The sequence below is a fragment of the Porites lutea genome, chromosome 7, assembly GCF_958299795.1.
Source record: "Porites lutea chromosome 7, jaPorLute2.1, whole genome shotgun sequence".
Classification (NCBI taxonomy): Eukaryota; Metazoa; Cnidaria; class Anthozoa; order Scleractinia; family Poritidae; genus Porites; species Porites lutea.
Window position 1 is genome coordinate 8,221,800 of NC_133207.1, and position 23,105 is coordinate 8,244,904.

General features: G+C 39.0%; 3 protein-coding genes across 3 annotated transcripts in view; all 3 read left to right on the forward strand.

The window, feature by feature from the left end:
* LOC140943660 (MAM and fibronectin type III domain-containing protein 1-like) overlaps window positions 1-906 on the forward strand; it is a 23,542-nt gene extending 22,636 nt beyond the window's left edge. Inside the window, exon 4 of the mRNA XM_073392780.1 lies at window positions 790-906. Within this exon, the coding sequence (XP_073248881.1) occupies window positions 790-827 (38 nt within the window). The 3' untranslated portion in view covers window positions 828-906. The remainder of the gene's footprint in view (window positions 1-789) is intronic.
* LOC140944397 (scavenger receptor cysteine-rich domain-containing protein DMBT1-like) lies at window positions 853-7,756 on the forward strand. Its single transcript, XM_073393546.1, has 8 exons — window positions 853-983; window positions 1,629-1,925; window positions 3,754-4,062; window positions 4,874-5,182; window positions 5,625-5,933; window positions 6,458-6,766; window positions 7,048-7,206; window positions 7,740-7,756. Exons 1-8 carry the CDS (start codon window positions 920-922, stop codon window positions 7,754-7,756), a joined length of 1,773 nt encoding a protein of 590 aa, XP_073249647.1. The 5' UTR covers window positions 853-919.
* Window positions 7,757-9,684: 1,928 nt separating this feature from the next.
* On the forward strand, window positions 9,685-21,898 carry LOC140943653 (uncharacterized). Its single transcript, XM_073392777.1, has 8 exons — window positions 9,685-9,912; window positions 10,854-10,974; window positions 16,760-16,873; window positions 17,030-17,140; window positions 17,699-17,961; window positions 20,126-20,226; window positions 20,952-21,347; window positions 21,512-21,898. The coding sequence occupies exons 1-8, from the start codon at window positions 9,688-9,690 to the stop codon at window positions 21,786-21,788; spliced, it is 1,608 nt and encodes a 535-aa protein (XP_073248878.1). The 5' UTR covers window positions 9,685-9,687; the 3' UTR covers window positions 21,789-21,898.
* The last annotated feature ends 1,207 nt before the right edge of the window (window positions 21,899-23,105 follow it).

A 23,105-nucleotide genomic window follows, 5' to 3' on the forward strand; every position in this document is an offset into this window, starting at 1 on the left:
AAATTATCGTCCAGAACTTCTTTTCCTAATCCAGTCCAAGTGCCTATATATTCTAGAATTAACAGTTGGTTTCGAGTCTAACCTTAACAACAATGCAGTGCGTGAGAAAGAAAAATATCTGAACTTGATCAACTAAATGAGTAGAAATTACAGATGTGTGAGATTTGTAAATCTCTCCATGAGTTCCCTTGACATTTTTTCGGATGAATGCTCCACGTTCTTAGACATGATTAATGACAAAAAGCAGGAACGTTATACAATCAAGAAAATTATTAATATAGCCATTAGAGCAACATATTACATCTTTTGTTGTAGAAATAGGAACTGGGATAGCCCAGACTTAATGCAATTTTGATTTTTTTTTGGCTTTTGTTTTGTTTTGCTTTTGTTTTTTGTTGTTGTTGTTGTTTTTTGTTTTTTGTTGTTTTTTTTCTTTTTAATAATCCAATCTCAAGCAGCATTTGTAAATTGCCTATACGTAGCGAGATTTACGATTGTACATTCAAAAACACGAATAAAGTTTCCATTATTATTATTATTATTATTATTATTATTATTATTATTACTATTACTATTATTATTATTATTATTATTATTATCATTATTATTATGTGCTGAATTGGACCAAGAGAGGAGAGGAGCAGTAATTAAACGGGATATGGAAGTTCATAGATTACCTCATTCGAGTGCTTGTCCGTGAACATACTTTCATATCTTGTAAAGAAAATGAGCAGGGATACATTCTGTTGACGGCCTGATATATATTCTGACACGTAGTTATTATCACAGTGAATATTTCAAGATTTTTGACGGCAATGGAGTTCTGAAATTTCACCAAAGCGGCTGCTCGTCCTCTGTTCGTGGATCATTGGTAGAGGTTCCGTTCTTTGATTCAAACAACATAACAGCAAGTTTCAACATGCGTCGCTTGAGAAGTGCTATCAAGGCTGATTACCTGATACTGGGGAAAAGCCTTCATGCAGGTAAACCCAAAATCGATCAATTGCATGTCAAAAAAACTCATCAATTCCAGCACTTACATTGGCTTCATTGTCTTCAAAGCCCTTATAGTATGCGGAGTCAATTTCTCTTCAAAATGACAGGGTCGGTCGGTCGGTCGGTCGGTCGGTCAATTCTCACTTTTGTTAAGGGTCCTGACATTAAAAAGCAGGAAAAGAGAGTCTGTCATGCGGTAACTATGCATATTTTGACGAAAGATTATAGCAACTTCGTCATATATACTGTCTGGTTTTCCTTCTTATCTCTTAAAATATGGTTTGTCGTAGGCAGTAGTTTCCTTTTGGTTCAATTTGATGCTTACCTGGCCAAGTAGACTTTTATTTCTTTTAGCATTTTATTACCTCTTTTGTTAAATGATGTTTTGTTCTCTCTATTTCTTTTCTCGTTGTCAATAATTGCCCCCTCTCAAGCTACGTGCAACGTTTGACCGGTTTCAAACTTTGCGCAACAACTGCCATCAACATGCAACACAGGGTTTGCAACGGATGCAACATGTAACCTTCAACAATTTTGGGAGTTGTTGGACAACAACGTTGCTTCTGTTTGCACAGGGCTTTGGATGACAATTTGTTTAATTATTAATTTTGTTAATTATTTCTCATATTTAGCTCAAGTGCTTTATGGCTGGAATTTAACAGTAGTGAATATCACCTTTTCAAGCATATTGATTCGGTGGGCTAACCTTACCAGCCTTCTCAACCGTAAAGTTGGTCATTACGTTGTCCTCTTAAACAGAAGAAATAACAGTGTAGCATTCCATCAAGTTGTCAATGGGGATCAATTAACAACGCAAATCAAAGGACTCACTCATTTAACAAATTATACAGTGGAAGTCGTGGGGATTGACACTCTGCGGAAGCCATACAAAACTCCATCAGAAGCCATCATGACGGCAAACCGTAAGAGTAAGTACTTTAAGTAGGGTACCGTAAGTGAGGAAACGCCGCTATTTTTCTAATGAAAAAAGGAAAGGGGACGACTTCAAAAGTAAATACTCTAGGACTTAATTAATTAATAACTTATTAGCCATATATGGTTAGGATTTTTTTGTTGTTTGTAATTTTAGTTATTTGGAAATAGTTGATATACTATTTATTGTATGACAACAAATAAATAATGGCGCAGGATTTGTCAACTTTGTTCGATAATTTTAAGCCCGGGATGGGGGGATTGGATGGCTTTTCTACTTTCGTAGCAGCATCCCCGGGGAGAGACCCGCGGGATTTGTAAATATCTATATATATTTATAAAATAAAGCATTAAAATAAATATATTCCAGGAATCCTAGTTGTTCAGTACCACCAAAAAACAAAGATATTCTCTCCTTTCCCATTCCAAGACTTACAAGGTAGGCTGAACCTAATCATGTGTAGAAAACAACTGGAATAGCTTTCTGTGCTTATTTTTAGTTAATTCTTATATGTGTAATTATAGCAAATAGAAAATTAGTTATGGAAAATAGAACTCTTTTGAAATATTTCACCTTTTGACTTGGCAGAACACACTTCTTTGCCCCCAGGGGAGGGGCGTTAGTAGCTTTTTGTTAAACAATTTTGGTTTTGGGTAGGGGGAATTTGTAAACGTCGTTGTGCAAATGACCGAAGATTCCAAAGTTCCAAAATCAAAAGGTTTCATCTGTAAACCCGATGGTCTGTTTCGTTTCTGTACCTGTTTCTGAAAAACCGACCTCGGTCTAAAAAAGATCTGAGGTCCTCAGGTTGTTCCCTCCTATCTTCTTGTTGTCGGTTGCGTTCCTGTTGTTGACGTTGGCGATAGCCTTTCTCTTGTTCCTGTTGGCGGTTCCCTTGTCTTCTGTGATACTGGTTATTCCAGGATCGGCATCGCCATCGGGGCTCCCGACTGTATTCATCCTCTGGCTCATTGTTTCCCATTTGGTAAGTTTGTTGTCCTCCACGCTGTGGTCTTCTTGTCTTGCTGGGGTTATTTAAGGGGTCTAATTTCGCTCTTATGTGTTTCTTAAGGACGTCCGCATACGTTCCTGTACCTGTCTGATTTCGTTAAAACGTGGCCACTAGGCACTAGGTTTTCGCCTGGAGCCGGGCTGCGCCCGGCTCCAGGCTAGTCCGGTGCCCAAAAATATAGGGGGCTTGCCATCTTGGTCGGTACAGCTGCATAGCCCACGGACTGCCCTAACGGTGGGTGGGTGGATCAGGCCCTGGGGTCAAAACTAGTGGGTTAGGGAGGGGGCTGTTTTGACACAACCCCTTCAGTAAGCAACGGTGTTCAGTGCAGGCTTTGACTGGCGAGTACCTTGGTCTTAATTTGCCCTAGCCAGCTGAATCATGCCTCTGCTGAGAATGATCATCATGATGATTGCAGAGCTCAGTGGTAGGTGAAGACAGTCACCCATTGTCCTGGGTGGGGAAAGTCAAAGTCTTGGTACCAAGGACACACTTAGCATAGGACCCTTCCCAATGGCTTGAAAAAGAGAGGGGAAAGACCCGAAAAGAAACCGCCTTACATGATACACACACACACTTCATTGCCAAGGTCAAATTATTCAACCTAATTTGACCTAATCCGGTTTTACTTTTCAAATCAACTTCCCTTAAATGGTCACAAAATAGGGCTGATTGTTTCTAACAAACATATTTTAATTAAACTGGTTTAAGATCTTGTACCCTTTGCCATTACAGGAAGGCTGTAGACAGTATCTGCAAGCGGAAATAACGAACAAACATTTCACTTACCCATATTTTTCTTGGACCTTAGGTCTGAGACTGGTTGGGGGATCTGGAAGCTGGGAAGGAAGAGTTGAAGTGCTTCATAACAACATCTGGGGAACAGTTTGTGATGACTCCTGGGATTTACATGACGCGCATGTTGTTTGTCGCCAGCTTGGATTTACTCGTGCGTTAAGTGCTCCAGGGTCTTCCCGATTCGGCGCCGGAAGCGGTCAAATTTGGCTGGACAATGTCGCATGCTCGGGAAATGAAAGTTCTATAATCTATTGTCAGCACAACGGATGGGGTAGCCATAACTGCGGTCACAGTGAAGATGCATCGGTGACATGCTCTATAGGTGCGTTGTACGTGACAATAGTGAAGAGTCATATTATGTGCATTTCGCTTAGTAAGGAACAGATAAGGTTTCAGAGTATTCTCATGTAAATGCTTTAGAAAACTGATAAGGTTAAAAAAAGGTTAAAGTTTAAAGGCATGTTTATAGTGGAAGGTGCACTTAGCTAGTCAGCTAATTTACAGGCACTCCACTCAAATATTTAGAAACAAATAATTCAAATACAACATAACAGGATTAAAAACCCCAACTGGCAGAAGGCAACCAGTTGGCTATTTACAAGCGTGGCCAAGAATTTGAACTCGGGACGACCGAGCACAAATCCAGCAAGTGGCCAGAGCGGGACTCGAACCCGGGACCGCCGGATTGCGAGTCCGACGCGCTGACCACTCGGCCACGCTGCCTCCAATATGGTGGAAGATACATTAGTAATAGAGTTAAAGAAAAAGATCTAGTGCCTTCTTATGATTGTGTGTCTGTATTTTTGTTTGCGTATAGTATAGCCAGCTACCGCATGAAACTCGAAGTCGTGATTAATTAACAAAATAAGTAACTTCTCTATACCAACAGCACCGACAACGTCCGTGCCAAGGTCAAATTAGTCAACCTAATTTGACCTAATCCGGTTTTATTTTTCAAACCAACTTGCCTTAAATGGTCATCAAATAGGGTTGATTGTTTCTATCAAACATATTTTAATTAAACTGGTTTAAGATCTTGTACCCTTTGCCATTACAGGAAGGCTGTAGACAGTATCTTCAAGGGGAAATAACGGACAAACATTTCACTTACCCATATTTTTATTGGACCTCAGGTCTGAGACTGGTTGGGGGATCTGGAAGCTGGGAAGGAAGAGTTGAAGTGTTTTATAATAACATGTGGGGAACAGTTTGTGATGACTCCTGGGATTTACATGACGCGCAAGTTGTTTGTCGCCAGCTTGGATTTACTCGTGCGTTAAGTGCTCCAGGGTCTTCCCGATTCGGCGCCGGAAGCGGTCAAATTTGGCTGGACAATGTCGCATGCTCGGGAAATGAAAGTTCTATAATCTATTGTCAGCACAACGGATGGGGTAGCCATAACTGCAGTCACAGTGAAGATGCATCGGTGACATGCTCTATAGGTGCGTTGTACGTGACAATAATGAAGAGTCATATTATGTGCATTTCGCTTAGTAATAATAGAGTTAAACAAAAAGATCTAGTGCGTTCTTATGATTGTGTGTCTGTATTTTCGTTAGTGTATAGTATAGCCAGCTACCGCATGAACCTCGAAGTCGTGATTAATTAACAAAATAAGTAACTTCTCTATACCAACAGCACCGACAACGTCCGTGCCAAGGTCAAATTAGTAAACCTAATTTGACCTAATCCGGTTTTTTTTTTTTCAAATCAACTTGACTTAAATGGTCATCAAATAGGGTTGATTGTTTCTATCAAACATATTTTAATTAATCTGGATTAAGATCTTGTACCCTTTGCCATTACAGGAAGGCTGTAGACAATATCTTCAAGGGGAAATAACGGACAAACATTTCACTTACCCATATTTTTATTGGACCTCAGGTCTGAGACTGGTTGGGGGATCTGGAAGCTGGGAAGGAAGAGTTGAAGTGTTTTATAATAACATGTGGGGAACAGTTTGTGATGACTCCTGGGATTTACATGACGCGCAAGTTGTTTGTCGCCAGCTTGGATTTACTCGTGCGTTAAGTGCTCCAGGGTCTTCCCGATTCGGTGCCGGAAGCGGTCAAATTTGGCTGGACAATGTCGCATGCTCGGGAAGTGAACGTTCTATAATCTATTGTCAGCACAACGGATGGGGTAGCCATAACTGCAGTCACAGTGAAGATGCATCGGTGACATGCTCTATAGGTGCGTTGTACGTGACAATAATGAAGAGTCATATTATGTGCATTTCGCTTAGTAAGGAACCGATAAGGTTTCAGAGTATTCTCGGAAAAAAAGCTTTAGAAAACTGACAAGGTAATCAATATCGTGGAAGATACATAAGTAACAGAGTTAAAGAAAAAGATCTAGTGCCTTCTTATGATTGTGTGTCTATATTTTTGTTAGTGTATAGTATATCCAGCTACCGCATGAACCTCGAAGTCGTGATTAATTAACAAAATAAGTAACTTCTCTATACCAACAGCACCGACAACGTCCGTGCCAAGGTCAAATTAGTCAACCTAATTTGACCTAATCCGGTTTTATTTTTCAAATCAACTTCCCTTAAATGGTCATCAAATAGGGTTGATTGTTTCTATCAAACATATTTTAATTAAACTGGTTTAAGATCTTGTACCCTTTGCCATTACAGGAAGGCTGTAGACAGTATCTTCAAGGGGAAATAACGGACAAACATTTCACTAACCCATATTTTTCTTGGACCTCAGGTCTGAGACTGGTTGGGGGATCTGGAAGCTGGGAAGGAAGAGTTGAAGTGCTTTATAATAACATGTGGGGAACAGTTTGTGATAACTCCTGGGATTTACATGACGCGCACGTTGTTTGTCGCCAGCTTGGATTTACTCGTGCGTTAAGTGCTCCAGGGTCTTCCCGATTCGGCGCCGGAAGCGGTCAAATTTGGCTGGACCATGTCGCATGCTCGGGAAATGAACGTTCTATAAGCTATTGTCAGCACAACGGATGGGGTAGCCATTACTGCAGTCACAGTCAAGATGCATCGGTGACATGCTCTAGAGGTGCGTTGTACGTGACAATAATGAAGAGTCATATTATGTGCATTTCGCTTAGTAAGGAACCGATAAGGTTTCAGAGTATTCTCAGGTAAATGTTTTAGAAAACTGATAAGGTAATCAATATGGTGGAAGATACATAAGTAATAGAGTTAAATAAAAAGATCTAGTGCGTTCTTATGATTGTGTGTGTCTATTTTTGTTTGCGTATAGTATATAGCCAGCTACCGCATGAACCTCGAAGTCGTGATTAATCAACAAAACAAGTAACTTCTCTATACCAACAGCACGATCAACGTCCCTGCCATTGAAAACATGCAACTTTGACTATCGCTTGTGTTATGGATGGAGTCAGTCTCGCTCAGACAAATTTGACTGGATACGCCAAAGAGGAAGCACCTCATCTTCAAATACGGGGCCTTCATCAGATCACACTACTGGAAATGGTACATGTAATTACAATGTAAATAATTTCACAAGGGGGCACTGTCTTCTGATGTAACATATCATGGAGATGTAAAACAAAATGTTATTATGAATTAGACAATACCGTAACTTTCCGCATATAAGTACCCCCAACTATAAGCCCCACCCACCTCCAGTTATAGTCCAATCTACCTGTAATCAAAAAATACATTTCCTATCATTTACTCCGTCCCTTCCCTCCCTCCAACCCGGATACAATCCTACCTTTTAATGCATTTAAATGACTTCGATTTGATTGAAGCTTAAATAAAAAATAGATTTTGATCAGCACTGTTATAGCTTGTCCCGAAGCATTTGTTTTCTATTCTGGTTAGAGGCCCCTTCCGTTCACAAGCCTTCCTAATGACAAAGATGGATTAGTCCAGGGCTTATAAGCGTCAGTTTAAGGTGTTTGTCAATCGTCATTTTTGTTTGTTTCTTCGTCTTGTTTTTCTTTTTCTTTTTTTTTTTTTTCATGGTTTTTAATTCAAGTTGATTTTGCTCTTTTATACAGAATATTCCAGGTATTAGAAACAAATGTCAACTGATTAACTTGAAAGTATCACTGGCAGTATTTTCATGCCTAGTTTGCTTATTTATGCATGCAGCAATAACACTGAGAATTACAGTATTTACATTATATTTATGTACCGAGTCCTTGAAAAACCCCACACTCATTTCCTCAGAAGGTTTTTCTTTTTAAATACCGATGATCAATCCTCGCCCATTTTGGAAAAGGTGGAGGGGGAGGGGGAGGGTGCTTTTTTTTTACTGTAAACGCAGCAAGGAAACTAGAAGGTGATCAAGTGCTTATTAATAACGTCTTTTTTTCCCTCCAAAAGGATCTCTTGTGTTTAGAGAGGGAATTACTTAATAACGGTTTTACATTATCATATTTTCACAGGAGCCCATCAAATGGAGCCTCCATCTCCATTAAATTCTTGAGTCAACCCTTTCCCGAGTAGATTTATAAATAGAACGGCTTGTTTCCCGCGATAAGTGTAATATTTCCGTGAGTCTCGTATGTCACCGTGAAAAAAATAAAGTTGGATGAAGTGGAACTCAGAAGCCCGTTAAGCCCGCCAGTTAAGCACCGCGTCCAAAAGCGATGACCTAAATAGCAACTAAAGAGGAATGCTTTAGCTCCGAAATTTGAGAAATTGCAGTCTTTCTTTACAACTGACTTGTATTACCATGAGCGTTGCCTGAGGATAAAACTGGTACTTGAAAAGTTGAGCAGAAGAGAACTACAATCTTGGACAAAACTGTTGAGAAATTGCCTTCTTGGGGGTCATTTTATCTAAACTTCGTAGCCGACCGATTCTTCCCTCCCCCTCTTCCCCTGGAGGCAATGTTGTTGTGTCTTCAAAAGAAAGCCGGATCCCTATGCATTTGTAGGAAGCAACTTTGAACTGGGGGAGGGGCGTTTCTTTACGCAAAGCCGTTGATTTGGGAATAGTTTTGTTGCGTTAGGTAGTGCGCATTAATGAAAACATTTTCTCAAGTAGTTTTGTCCAGGATTGTAGCTGTTGCTCGACTGTGAGCTAACTCAAAAGTAAATTGCTAACGAAGGAATTCGTGACATCGCGCTCCAGTCCAAAGACCCACTTATCTCAAGAAAAACAAAATGGATTGTATCTGCGCCAAAAGAATTATGACTGACTAACAGGACAATTCTCAGCAGTTAATGTAGAAGTTTAAACTCAATTCTTTCCTTCGAATTCGCATCTGTAGATCACTTTTCGCGAGAAAACAACGTTAAGTATCTGGGCCCGGCGTTACAAAACATAGCAGGGGATCATCACACTAGAGGGACGAAACATCCTCAAGGACTACAAGTATTCATTCAGATAAACGCATTTCGGAAAAAAAAACAAAACAAAACAAAACAAAAAAAAACAACAACAAAAAAAAAACTAGAAAAACTAGAAATTTGATTAATATTGAGTCATTTAACCGAAAAAAGGACCTTAACGCTTAAAAAAAATGGCTAAAGATAACGAATCCTGTTAGAACTACAGACTGCAAGAAGCAGTTCATCATCATGCATGAAACAGACTAGCGTCATGGCCTCTTAATGTGAGACAAGCAGCCAAAATTAAGATTAATATAGTCAGAATTTAAAACTCTCCACAGTAAAATCTACCCGCTAGAAAGAAAAGGGAGAAAATTTCTGAGGGATGAAAACGCTAAAGTCATGTTTCACTAGCTTATGATTGTGTTTGGCCTGTCAACACCGAATTTCCGGCTGTTTGATGAAGTACAAAAAATTATTATAGCATTGTCTGTCATTTCGTCGTTGTGATTGGCTCTTCCCGCTGTGGGCGCGCGAAGTCTCCTCTGGGAACCGTTCTAATTATAAATCTACTCGGGAAAGGGTTGACTCCGAGGGCTTGTATGGGAGATGGACGCTCCATTTGATGGGTATTCATTATTATTATTATGCTCTTGCAGGACACTACATGTATATAGAGGCGTCACCTGTGCGACAAGGTGAAAACGCAAAACTTCAAGTTTCAGTTTCTGGAAATGGCGCAGCAGCTTGTCTGGTTTTCTTTTATCACATGTATGGTGATGCCATAGGGACTCTTAATGTTTATAGCGGAAATGAGTTGGTTTTCATTGTATCTGGGAACCAGGGAAACTATTGGATACGAGCAAGGAAAACAATTCATTTGCGACACAATGTAAGTTTCTGAAGTTTAATAAACTTCAGTTCTCAAGGAAACGCGACTGTTGGATAAGTCTTTGTTAAATTTCAGACGACTAAAATCTGTACATATACATATATCTTCAGAGATCGGTTAAAAAGTCTAAGTGCATAAAAGGATCTATCATAAATGGACTTGCCAATCCCTCTTCCGTTTATTTATTTATTTATTTTTTTGAAAGATCCTCTTCGGTTTCTTCGCACAAAAATTGAAATTATATGAGAAAGATGATTTTTCAGTCGGTGACACAGGCGGCTTGGAGAAAAAATATTCGAGTTCTCCTAAACGGAGTCGAACCATGTAATGACCTTGTGGTAACCAGTCCAGATACTTTACCACTTATCTACAAGAGAGTCGTGGGAGCTACCCTGCATAATGCTGGGACTAAAAGCCGATATGTGCTTATGCGCCATGACAGAGACTGATCTAAATTCACCATTCGCCATGTGAATGTTACCTTTTCCCTCTCTATTCTCACTGCATACATAATTAGCGCATCACGGAACTTGAGCTATATCCTTCAGATTCCGCCGTGCTCTGCAGGTATGATGCTTTGCGGTCTCTTTGCTTAAATTCTCGTGTTTTGCCTCGATCGTTGTCATTTTGCCCGCGTTCCGGTGAAGGAAGCTTCTGTCGCCCCACCCTCCTCCCCTGGTGCCGGTCGACGTGGCTACGCTAAACTCCCGCTGCATACCTTAGTTGCCACAGTTGTCGCGGTCTCCTCCCATAACTTAGTTTACCGTGATGTGGTAATAGGTATGCGGCGAGGATAAATTACTATTACCTCTCTTTCATAATCACGGCTTTCTTTTCTTTTCTTTTTTTCACTTTGAATTCAGTTTCCACTTGCAGCAAACCAATTTAATTTCCTTTTTGAGTGCTTGAATAATTCCCAATGCCTTTTACTCTATTTATAGGTATCCTTTGAAGGTATTGTGGGGTCGTCTTATACGGGAGATATCGCTATCGATGATGTGACAATTTTCAGTGGAAGCTGTTATAGTCCTACTGTGTTGCTGACGAATCAAAGCATTGGAGGTACTTTAATGCCCTTGTTTATTAGACTTATATAAATATTGAGGGTCGGTTATTTAAACCAGGTCTAACTAAGACCGTTGTTTAGGAAATCTTTGGACCTTCAGATCTCTTCCTTTGTGGGATATTTTGAGACATTCATATCTTTTCTACGCCATATGCTTTCATGAAACTGGTCACCATAAAAGATGTATACATAAAAACGTTGGCCAAACTGAAAATGGCTTAGAACTGGGTTTCATTAAACACTGGCTAAACTCCGTTTAAATAATTAGCCCTAAGTACTTTAAAGTACCAAGTCTTGGTACTTATTTCGTTTAAAGGGGCCATGTCACAAGGAGAGCATGCGTGCTAAGATTATGTAAATTACTTACATCTGTCAAAATTCTATTGTTTTCAACGCGTGAATTTCTGCGTCACGCACAGAGCACCGGAACTTATGCATCAGTCAATTCCAGCTGCGCCCAGCTCCCCTCCCCACCCCCCTCCAACCCCCGGGCTACTGCGGGCCATTTGCCCGCCTTTTTAGTCTGGGGGGGAGGTGGGCATTTGCCAAATTTTGCGCTGCCCCGGGGCCGGGCATTTGCCAACCCCAGGGCTATTTGCGAGCTTTTGACACGCACGCAGTTTCCTATCAGAATATAACTACACAGAGGATATTACTGGAAAAATAGCAGATCATGTAGCTCATCTGTCAAGGACAGGGGGTTGCAAAGGCATGTTCTCGATTTTGTGCAAGCAATTCTTCATTGCTTATCAAGCCAGAATTACATAGCGAAACTCAGGAGCTATCGACGTGAATCAACGTTTTTTGGTAAGTGAATCAAGTTTCTGTTGATATTATTTGAAGAAAATCCTTTCATATTTATCAGGGTCCTGGAAGGGGGGGTCCTGATCCCGCATTCCTGCCCCTTTTTCGCGAGAATCCCGCATTCCGCACGTTTTTCATCAGTTTTCCGAATCCCGCTTTTCTTTCCCAGAAAAATACATTAAGAAGTCTAATTTTTACAAAAGCTAAGAAATGAAACATGTAGGTTGATCCTTTCGATTGATATTTTGAATTCACGCGTGTTTTTAAAGGCTTCCGCAAAAAGAAAAAGCTTTTTGTACCTCAGTATGAAGAAAGAGCACGATATGAAAGCGTGATCTGTCGTCCTGTACGCGTGCGCACTGTCTGGCACGGTTGATTCGCTTTGATCGCTAGAACCGGTGGGTCGTGACGGTTTCCGGCATTCCCGACAGACACGCAAACATAAATCCCGCATCCCGTGCCCAATTTTGGCGAGTCCCGCTTCCCGGGCAACAGTCAAATCCCGTATCCCGTCAATATATTTATCGTTTTCCCGATTCCTGCACCGTAGTTTGATCAAATCCCGAATCCCGAAAATACCCTTCCAGACCCTGATTTATAACCTATTCATAACATATAACTCTACAGCGCCCTGGTGATTTTAATGTCAATAATTTTATTTCAATACTAAAACCATAAACTGGTGCATGTCGTGGCGGCGTGAAGTCTTAACTAGGATATCCTAGCACTATTACAAAGGAACTGGAAGACGTTACATGAAACAAAAAATCGCACATTAAAATGTTTAAAACGGCATTATTGTTGGTTTTCAAATTACCTCACTAAAATTGAAACTACAAAGCTATTGATCCTACTGGGATTTTACTTTCATGATGTTTTAGAGCAGCTGAAAACTAACTTTCGTACAAATTTTCGCTTCAAAAGGGTTCTTGGTTTGTTGGTGATAGAGTACGTCTGAGTTTGTAAGCTTTTGCGTGACGTGGCATTTACATGACGGCCGAGAGAGTATCATGTAGGTTAAAAAAGTAACGTATTTCGGGGAATTTTGCTATCTTAACAGTTCATGTAATAGAAAAAGTATTACTTTAATGTTTATGAGTTCCTCGAGGAATAAATTCACGCTTTTCTACCAAAACTCGGTAACAGATGTTTTTGTTGGTTTCCGTCCGCCATGATTAGTGGTCATCCAGATGGGCACCGGCATTGCGTCTCCATAAAGATCTCTATAAATTTGGATAAAACATTCCTTCGGATATCTCGTATACGGAATATTCTTCTGAACTTAATCTTGGCGAGGGTCTTTGTATATTTATCTCCTTGTATTTCTCAGATTCTGGACTTTATCTATCGAACGGTCTTGATTTTTTTTTTTTTTTTTTTTTGATCAATTTTGAATGGCGTGACACTGGAAAAACCAACAATTCGACTGAATAAGGAAATTAAGATGGAGACGTTTTCGGCGCGACGGCAACTTCAACCGGACGTGACGTCATGATTTGTGCAATATTGCGCATGCTCTTGCTCACCACATTACCGTCGTGCTCCCGTCGGCGACGTGAAACTGGTCTGTTTGGCGTTGTGGCGAGAACGTGAGTATTTAACTTTCATTTCAATCAGGTTTGTTGCGTTTAGTAACCAGGATTTTGCAGATTATCGTTCTTAAGTTGTCCTTGTTTTCTTTGAGTCACATTAATTTCAAGCTCGATTTCCAAGCTCTGTTATCTAAACTTACATCTTTATAATGTTTCTAAGTTTCATGTCACAGGGTCAGATCCAATCTGATCCAATATGGCAAACAGCAAACCGTAAGTGAGCGTAATTTACATGGACAAAATTGTCCTACGAGCCAAATGAAAGTATCCAGACAAAACGTATGTACTCCGATATTTTAATTGTGTGTTTTTATTTCACTTTTTTCGTTAGAGTATCGTATAAATAAAGCGTATTGAAAATTGTTTAGAATAGTAGGTAATACCACGTACTAACGTGGGAATACTGAAATAAAGTTGTTGTTGTTGTTATTGTTGTTGCATGCAAGCAAAGAAGGATTAATTTTTTTAATTCTTTATGTGAAGCCATAATTCCTCTTCGGGAGTCTTCCAAGGCGCCGTCCTCCTGAATTCACCGTGATGTTAATGTTCGAATTTTGGAGGGAAGCGACGGCTGTCTCTGTTCCAGGCTTGCTCCGCCAGTCCGGTCGCCGTCGCCCGGAAGTTCCCTAATGTTGCAGTGTTGACGGAGGACCGGGCATTTGCCCTCTTTTTTCGTCCCACCCCGGGGCATTTGACAGTTCAACAGTCCTCACCCCCGGGAATTTGCCATCCAAGGCAAAAGGGGTCAGCCCGGGGGATGGGGATTCTGGGCGCAGATGGAATTGACTGATGCATCACAGCGACGTCAACAAGTGAATTGGGTTTGGATAATGCCTATTTTGATCGAATTTATGGAGCGTTTCTTATCTCGTTATTCTAGATCAGGTTTCCCTTTTCGTCGTCAAGAGTAAAAGTGTTGAGATAATTCTACTTGCAGTTTTGAATAAAAAGTCCCATGCTATTCACAAAAAAACGCGAGCTGCGAACTGCGAGCAAACAAAAATTCAAGAACAACATATTTTCGTAGTCAACATAATAAATCAAAGTTAAACGTGTGCCTTTAGCCAATCAGAATCGGGGAAATATTTTGAATGAAAATAATAATAATAATAATAATATTTGACCCCTTGAAACAAAAGAAGTTATTTTTTTTGTTAACCGTAACTGAGAAAAACGATAGCCGTAAAAGAGCGGAAATTTTAGCCGATTACCGTAAAAGCCTCCACTCTTGGTTCTGTTTTTTCTCGACGTCGCAGTGATTCGCCAAAATCGAAGAATTTCCTGCGATCAATGTGTGCCCGAAGATCAAAACAAACACATCCGAACAGCGTCGCCTTTGTTCTGTCAGCATAATTGTATAAGTTTTAAAAATAAGTAGGGACAGAAAAGTCTAATTGTAATGATTTGAAACAGTCTTGGTCTTTATCTTGTACGTTCTTGAGTCTTGTAGATCTTTTATACAATAAAATTCAACATAACCAGTTACTAATGACCAAATTTGGAATAATTTTGTGTTTAGCGAGGAAATGACGTCAAAAATGCAGCGTTTTTGCAGGTTAATGCACCGTTAACCGAGAAGACCTGGGGACCAGGTTGAGTTGTTTGGTTGTGGAAACAAAAATGGCGGACATTTAACTCGTTTCAAGAGTAAGAACTAGGCAAAATAATAGCTAAAAACGTGGCAAGAACAGCAAGAAGACAACTCGAAGGGCGACATCTGCTATTTGGAGAATATTTGCGGAGCTGAACAACCCTAAACGTGTACTATCGAAGATGAACTTAACATCGGTGGATCGATGAAGGTAAGCATGTTTTAGCTATGTTTTTTAAGCTAGGAATTATTTTGAATGAATAATAAAACCATTATTGAATTCGGCTTTCTTATCATATGAAGAATTATGGACATCTCGGAGGGTGTTATCCTCCATTCGTGTGAGACGGGTTATCCGTTTGATAATTCGCGTCAGATAGGTAATACGTCTTAATTTGAAAATGGAGTAGTTTTAATTTTGAATGAACAATCCCTCTGACTTTATCCGCCTATTTTGACGGACAGTTTGAAGATAGATTATCCGTTACAGATAGCCTGTGTACAGCCGCCCCCTCCCCTCAGAAAAGAAAAACAAAAAACGGAAAAGGGGTGTCTGTGGGTGAGGGGGTGACTGTACACAGGCTAGTCTCAGACGGATGATCCATTTTCTTGCTCTAGTGTGAAAACGGCCAACAACAAACAACACCTAAAAGGTCAACACCTAAAAGGAGCTTGGCCTAACGTTCGTACGGAGTCAAAATAGCCGGGAAATAAAAAAAACGCAACCATAAGTGAATTTTATCACCTTCCTCAAAATTAACAAATCAAGGGAACAATTTCTTTTAAGGTTAACTCTCTTTTATGCTATTTACGGCTAACGGTTATTTTTTTTTCAATTTTTACGCCTATCGGTTAACCCCATTGAGACCCTCAACCAAGTACCATAGGTTTACTATACTCCATTCTAAACAGTCCGTGAATAACGAGGGAAAGTAAACTCTGTTATTTTCAAAAAATCCGAGAAAATATGCTCGAACACAGACAGTTCAGAGACGCGGCATTCAAAGGATCTAAGTGATGCCTCTTCTACGTCCGTTTAGAACAAGTTGGACGAGCAAACGGTCGTGTTTATCCTTGCAGCGAATCAAGATAAATACAAGAAGGAATCTAGCCAAATTTTATAACTTTTGCTTCGCCAAAAGTTGGGTTTAGTCACGAAACTCATGGCCATGCTGTTGTAATAGTTTATAAAGAACAGTCGCCGCCAAATTGATAGCCCGTTCAATTACAAGTCCACATACTTTGAGAACAAAATAATATCCTAGCGCCAGCAGCCTCTAAAATAACTCAAAAGAAAGGTTCTGTGAACTATGAGGAAAGATTCCCTCTAAGATTTTATCGCTCATTGTGGAGTAGTAGTCGTTAATTCTCTTTCGGCTGCTTCCAGTATAACGGCCTCTGATAAGAGGACAATGTAAATCCACGAAAAAAAAAAATCCAAGAGCAAACAATTTCAAGAATAACGTTAAAATGACTTCTGTAATCGCCATAGAACGATATACTTAAGACAAACTGCGCTAACTATCAAACGATGACTAAGATTTAAACAGATAAAAACTGCTTTCCAAAATCTCCGACAGAACTCGAAAACGTCCGCTTGAATTTCTTAAGTTTGTTTTTACCAGCTCGCGCATGCGCCTGGGTTGACATAGTCCCTTTAAAGCTAAGAACAAAAGTATATTCAATATGAGAGGCAACGCTTTGGCTAAGTAATCAGAATATTTATTTCCTCTTTTACAGCTTTTAACGAATGATTACTTTAGGTATATTTACCTTTGCTTTTGTTTCACGTAGGTTGTTCTGATCTCTCCCCGAACTTCTGTTCATTATTTGCTCATGGAAATTTCTGTGTGCACAGTTTTAACCTCTCTAGAAAATATTGCGAAAAAACATGTGGTTTTTGTGGAGGTATGTATTAGGGACTAACTTACCTTAAGCTGTCCTCTTTTTTTTTTAATTACCCGATTTTTCTGTTCAGTTTAAGATCGTAATACTTTTACTATTTGTTTTATTAATTAATTAATTTATTTATTTATTTATTCATTTTCTCTCCTTATTTTACAGCAGGTTGCTCTGATAGACACGTTGTGTGCCCAGATCTTCCAAATAGTTTTTGTTCTACTCATTTCCACTGGTCCGGGCAAAATTGTCGACGGTCTTGTGGTTTCTGCTCAGGTAAACTGATAACATTCTAGAAGTCTTTATCATGGGCGTCGGCGACACGTTGTCAATTTTTGTTTGTCTGTTTGTTTGTTCATTCCACTGCACTGTATACTGAAGTCTGATATATTTAAGAAAAAGGAAGACTCAAAGAATTCCCGGAACTGCGTTTCAAAATTCCTTTCAACCTGATTGGCAAATCGACGTTGTGTTTTGTTTTTTGTTTTTTGTTTTGTTTTGTTTTGTTGTTGTTTTTTTAACAGGGCAATCATGGCGCGTACTCAAATCTGGGTACACAGGTGGAGGGCCCAGAACAAGGATTTCGGCGCTGTTTCGTAGACAGGCTTAACAAGAGTTTAGTTTCGTCTGCCAAACAGGCTATATAGCGAACTACTCGATATAATTTTTTAAAAACGTTTAAGCATGACTTAAAAGCGGCTATATTGGTGAGCGAAAACAATAACACGGCGGCCATGTTGATGTACCAAAAAAGTCTTTTGGGGTTAAACCTCCTTTCTCGTTTTAAGATAAGCTTTTTCTAGCTTTAACCTTTTCATACTTTATATCTTTTAGCTAAGGCTTATTCGACGCCTTCTGCAGCTGGTTCAACGTTACCCTCAAGCACTTATCAAAATGCTTCTACGACACCAACCGCAGATGGTTCAGCGCTACAACCAAGTACGTTTTTACCCGAAAATCAAGATGATTCTACAACGCCAACAACAGATGGTTCAACGATACAACCAAGTACTAGTACACTCCAAAAACAAACGTCGTCAGAACAAGTGATGAGAGAATCAGTTATGTTGAAGGTCAAAAATATGGATCTAAAAAAGGTTGTTTTTTTACTTCAGTGAACTTTAGTAGTACCTAAGATGTATTGTCCATAAACCGCAGCCTGTTTTTTGTTACTTTTATTTATGTATTACTTTAGTTATCATTGTTTTTGTTTTTGTTGTTGTTGTTGCTGCTGCTGTTTTAAATATTTTCTTAATTAGTATTAGGAGAATAACACCACTAAAAGTTGTAGTCTTAAGATAAATGGCGAGGAATAATGGATCAAATTGCTAGTTCGTAAATATGTCTCCAGCTGTAAAAGGAACTGTGGGTACAGTCGACTCCCGATAACTCGGACCTTCAAGGGAAATCGAAAAAAGTTCGTGTTTTCGGGAGTTCGAGTCATCGGGAGCTCGAAGAAAATAGGCGGGAGTAAAGGTAAAAAAAAAAAAAAAAACGTTTTTACTGCCTAGTGAACATTTTAATCACGGTTAATTGTGGAAATGTTAAGGGGACAGTGTCCCGATTATGCGCACGCGCGAGCGTCGTCTGTTTTTTCTTTAAAAGACAATATATAGAACTGTCATATTGACTCGACAAGATTTCCTTCCGGACCGCACCGCCGACGGTTATTTGTTGTTTACATTTTCAAGTATTTTTAGACTTTCGAAGAAGTCTTTCGTCTTATTTAAAATTTGGCTCGCGGCACTAACTCTCATCATGATTTTATCCCTAGCAGGGCCACCTCGTAACCCGCAAATCTCGTTCCGCTCGCTTTAAGAATAGCTTTTCTAATGGTAAACTCGTGTCAGAGGTCAATTGTTCCAAGTCCAGTAATGTTCGCCTGATTTGCTCGCGTTCTAGCCTCAAACGTTTGAAAGACATAAATAAAAATGCAATCTCCACGCTATGAATCATCGCAAAGGTTAGTCAAAAATTATGTTATGATTTCATGGCACCAGTAATTCTAAACATGTAGCGCCTCTTCGTTTGACTTTGTCGCCCGTAGGGAGGTTTATTTAAAAGTCTCCTAACGCGTCGTTGCAAAACATTCTGCTTCACGAAGCTTAATTCCACAAGATCTCCTCAGCCACATCAATGTCTCGATGGTTTCTTTCTTACAGTCTTTATTGTTGCTGTTTCATTTCTGCGTATTCCTTTCACAATTATCTGAGCTTGTATGGAGGCTAGCAGAAGAAATAAGTCTTCAATCGGCATCAAAGCGCTTCCCATCTTTTGGTCCTCCGGCCAACGGCAATAAGAGTAACGCCAAAAAATCCCGATTTCGCCCAAATCGAAACTTAACGGGAAAAATATATCATTGATCTGTAATCCTGAGAAGTTTTAGTGTAGTATTAAACTAGGCCAAGCGCGATGCAAACGGATTTTTCAAGGTTCTCCTACTCTGCTCGCATCTTTTGATTTAGCTACATCCTGTCCAAAAATCAAAGTTTGGTGCACGTGTAGTAACGGGATACAGTTCCTTTAAGTGAAATTTGAAAGATACTTAATAAATCAGAACGTAACGTAACAAAATGTTGCCAAAATAGAGTATGCGTTTTACCGTTTTAAGAAGAAACGCTGTTTCACGTTAGATTTGTGACAAACAACATCAGCCTCCCCTAGTTAACTATATGTCTTCAACACGTCAATGGAAAATTCAAAATTCAATGTTTAAGACGCCAGTAGACTGTTTTTTTCCCGATTTTTTAGGGACTCAAAACATGGTTCGAGTTATCGAGGGTAAAATTATATAGAAATGATCAGAGGGGAAACAAAAACCTTTTTCGAGTTAGCGCGAGGTTCGAGTTAACGAGGGCTCGAGTTATCAGGCGTCAACTGTATTTGTAGGTAGTAAAATAACAGGGAAAGCATTTAAGCTTCAAAAAGAGAGACCTAAGCTGCTTTGCGGATGGCTAGAAGGATCAGATAAGACAACTCTAAGGTACCCTATGCCATTCTGGTTATTAGCTGATCTCCACCGTTTTTTCTTTTTCTTTTTTTTTTCCATGGTATTTATCAATATTCCCATATTCATTATCATGATCATCTTCATAATTACTATTACTATTATTGTTATTACTATTATTATTATTATTATCATTATTATTTAGCTGTGTTTTTATTCATTTGCAGTTGTTTGGCTTTTTACTGATGTTCAAGTGTTTTTCTTTTGGTTGTTCATTTGTTTGTTTTTCTTTTCTTTTATTTCTCATTTATCAGTGGGACCAAAACATGGAATACTCTTTCAAAAAACAAGTTGCAGCAGCAGCGACGGAATATTGTGCGCGTGCTCAAGTCCAGTGTTACCCAAACCAGTCAAGGTGGATGTTTTTGTCTCTTTATGTTTTTTTTTCTTTAAAAACTTACTAGAAAACAACCGAATTTTGAATAATTCGATGTTTAACAGATTTAATTTAAGGCACCCACATAACGCTTTGGGGTGAAGTGATCGTTATTCTTACTGCATACTACATTCTGTACATGCACACATTTAGCTTGTTAGGCGGGCAAGCGTTCACTTCTTGAAATCCCTTGTGGCGGGCCTTAGCGTTAGAGTGTATGATGTAGCCCTCCCTCCATTTTTTTTTTTTTTTTTTTTGTTAATACGGTTTCAATCGCCTGGGAACTTACTCCACGGGAAAAAATTGAATAGTCGCTGTCCTTTGATAATGGTAGTGAAATAAATTTGTAACGATTGAATTACCAGATAAGGGTCTTAGTTAGGATGGAGAACACCATGTCCATGCGTCCATCTCCATCGACTATTTTCCCCTCGTTCGACGTTGTTGAAATTTGGCTTCTTTATTTTCTGACGCTTGAGTATCAGTTTTTTGTTTTGTTTTGTTTCTTCTCAAACCTAAAATGTACAAAGCTGATCAAGTTTAAAAAGTCGTTTTGGAACTTCATCATCATCATCATCATCATCATCATTATCATCATTATTTTGGCCAATTTGTTACTTTTTATTTTTCAATGATCTTACCTTTATATTGTTTTGTTTTCATTTTCTTATTAGTTATATATATTATTTCTTTATTTTTTTCAGACAAAGGCGTTCGTCTGAAAACGTGACATTTACGGCTGACATGGTTCACATTCTTCCCGGTTATCCCAAACAGTCAGACGATTCTCCCGGTGTAGTCTTACTGGCTTTCTACCTGAGTCTTCCACAAGGAACTTCGGAAAGTAGTGTCGTCTCTGAGAGTATATTACATGATATCGTGATGGGTCATAAAGACAACATTCAAACATCTATTGGAGGTGAAATCTCTAGTGTCGATCCTTTTCCATCTGCCACAGAGGTACTGAAAAACGAGGAAAGCGACGAGGGAAACAGCGGAAAGTCAAAACCAACCAACGTTATTATTGGCGCTTCGGTGGGCGGTGGATTGCTGTTAATCATTATTGCCGCCGTTCTGATCGGATGCAAAAAGAGTGACAGGTATTTCTAGTTAGAGTAAAAATAGCTTTTGTGCGTGTTGTTAGTTTTTCTATTGACACGCGCCAAGGCTGTTTATATATGTTTGTCGTCTTCTTTTAGGGAATTAGGTGGTCTTGAAATAATATTTTTAACTATGCATTGTTTATTAAATTGCAATTCTCCAGGTTCAGTTATAACAGACGTGTGGCCAAACGAAAAGACTTAGACGAAACGTCAATCACACTAATGCTGGAAATGGAGGATATAAGTGAGGATGCCAGTTCGTCTCCAGCTAAGATTCAGCATGAGACAAATAGGGCTGTTAACCCGATCCATGATAAACCAGCATCCCGTCTTTATCATTCATTGCCTGGGGAACCGTCTGGCGTAGAACAAGCGAAAAAGACCAGAAGTGAGATGAACCCAAGTAAATCAGGAACAGGAAGCCCAACCAACGACTGAACATTCGGTTAACTGCTTGCCCGAAGTACCGAACCCACAGGAAAATAAATCTTGTTAGACTTTTGCAGTGCAGTTCGTTTAGCTAAAAAATAAATAAATAAGTTAAAAAGAAAAAAAAAAAAAAAAACCTTCCTGGCATTTTTTCCCAGCGTAGGTTTTTTTTTTTTTTTAGCTGATAGCAAAACCATCCAAAATTTGTGTCCGTAGAACAACTTAGTCTCTTTTCCGGTTGAAGTACAGTCGTGGCACGTTGAAAGAGCATATCAAAGTTTTAATTCCCATCAGTCTTCGGCAAAAGTAATTCGCCTAGTATCTGGTTATTCGATTCTGTAATAATAATTTTTGTATTGTAGTGTAAGAGGCACTTTTGTAGGCCTCTTTTTTTTTAATCTTCCCATAGACTGCTGGCATGCATTTGACGTTATTTGGTGTTTGTAATAAATTACTTCATTTTCAGATGTCGTTATAATAAACAAGACTCGGGAAATTTAGTTGTTTTACCATTTTTTTGTTAAACATATATATTTAGTGTCATCTTAAGGTGTTTCGATACAGTTTTTCGGAGGCCATACCGATATTTTTCAATCGCCTTGAAAGTGGTTTTTTCCTTGTCCGATCGCTGTAAAATTTTTACCAGTAATTGGCTATGGATTGAAATTTGTGAAAGTGTAGTTTTAAGTAAAATCGATATTACTATGACAACAATAAACAAAAAACTTTGAAACTGATAAAAGCCGAATTTTGTGTGATCTAGACCTGCTACTGAAAATCCAACACTAGGAACTTAAAGTTTGGTGTTTAGCAAACAATCTCCGTAAGAAGTAAAAAATTCTGTATGTTTGAATTCGACTAAAACGAAAATATATTTCAAACCTTAAATTTTCAATAGCCGTGATAGATTATTTGATGAAAATTTTATAAATGACTCAAATTATTCTTAAGTAGCGTAAGAATGATGCTTAATATCATATTTTGATGCTAGGAAATTTTGGTGTACTTTCGTTCATGCGATCTTGAAATCTAACCCGTTTTCTCACCACCTGTATAAGTGTAACTTCATTCAGAATTTGGACTTTTAGCGCTTTCTTGTATATCTCCAAAACGACTCGAACGAATTTTTTTAAAATCTCTTCACATAATCTTCATAATGTATATAAAAATGTCTGTAACTTTCATTAAGACTGATTCACTGCAACACCTTGAAATTTCAAGAGAAACCTATCCTACGAACCAGTCAAAAATCTGCGTTACAACATTCACTGTTTTGACGTTATGCTAATTTTTTCCAAATTAATGCGGACAATACATATATCCATG

What these genes read in the sequence shown, in the direction of transcription:
- LOC140944397 (XM_073393546.1), top strand. Translation starts at nt 920, where the DNA reads ATGCGTCGCTTGAGAAGTGCTATCAAGGCTGATTACCTGATACTGGGG. An exon ending in CATGACGGCAAACCGTAAGA is followed by an intron (nt 1,926 to 3,753) that starts GTAAGTACTTTA and finishes CTTGGACCTTAG; the next exon opens with GTCTGAGACTGGTTGGGGGA. An exon ending in ATCGGTGACATGCTCTATAG is followed by an intron (nt 4,063 to 4,873) that starts GTGCGTTGTACG and finishes ATTGGACCTCAG; the next exon opens with GTCTGAGACTGGTTGGGGGA.
- LOC140943653 (XM_073392777.1), top strand. Translation starts at nt 9,688, where the DNA reads ATGTATATAGAGGCGTCACCTGTGCGACAAGGTGAAAACGCAAAACTT. An exon ending in AAAATATGGATCTAAAAAAG is followed by an intron (nt 17,962 to 20,125) that starts GTTGTTTTTTTA and finishes CTCATTTATCAG; the next exon opens with TGGGACCAAAACATGGAATA. An exon ending in TGTTACCCAAACCAGTCAAG is followed by an intron (nt 20,227 to 20,951) that starts GTGGATGTTTTT and finishes TATTTTTTTCAG; the next exon opens with ACAAAGGCGTTCGTCTGAAA.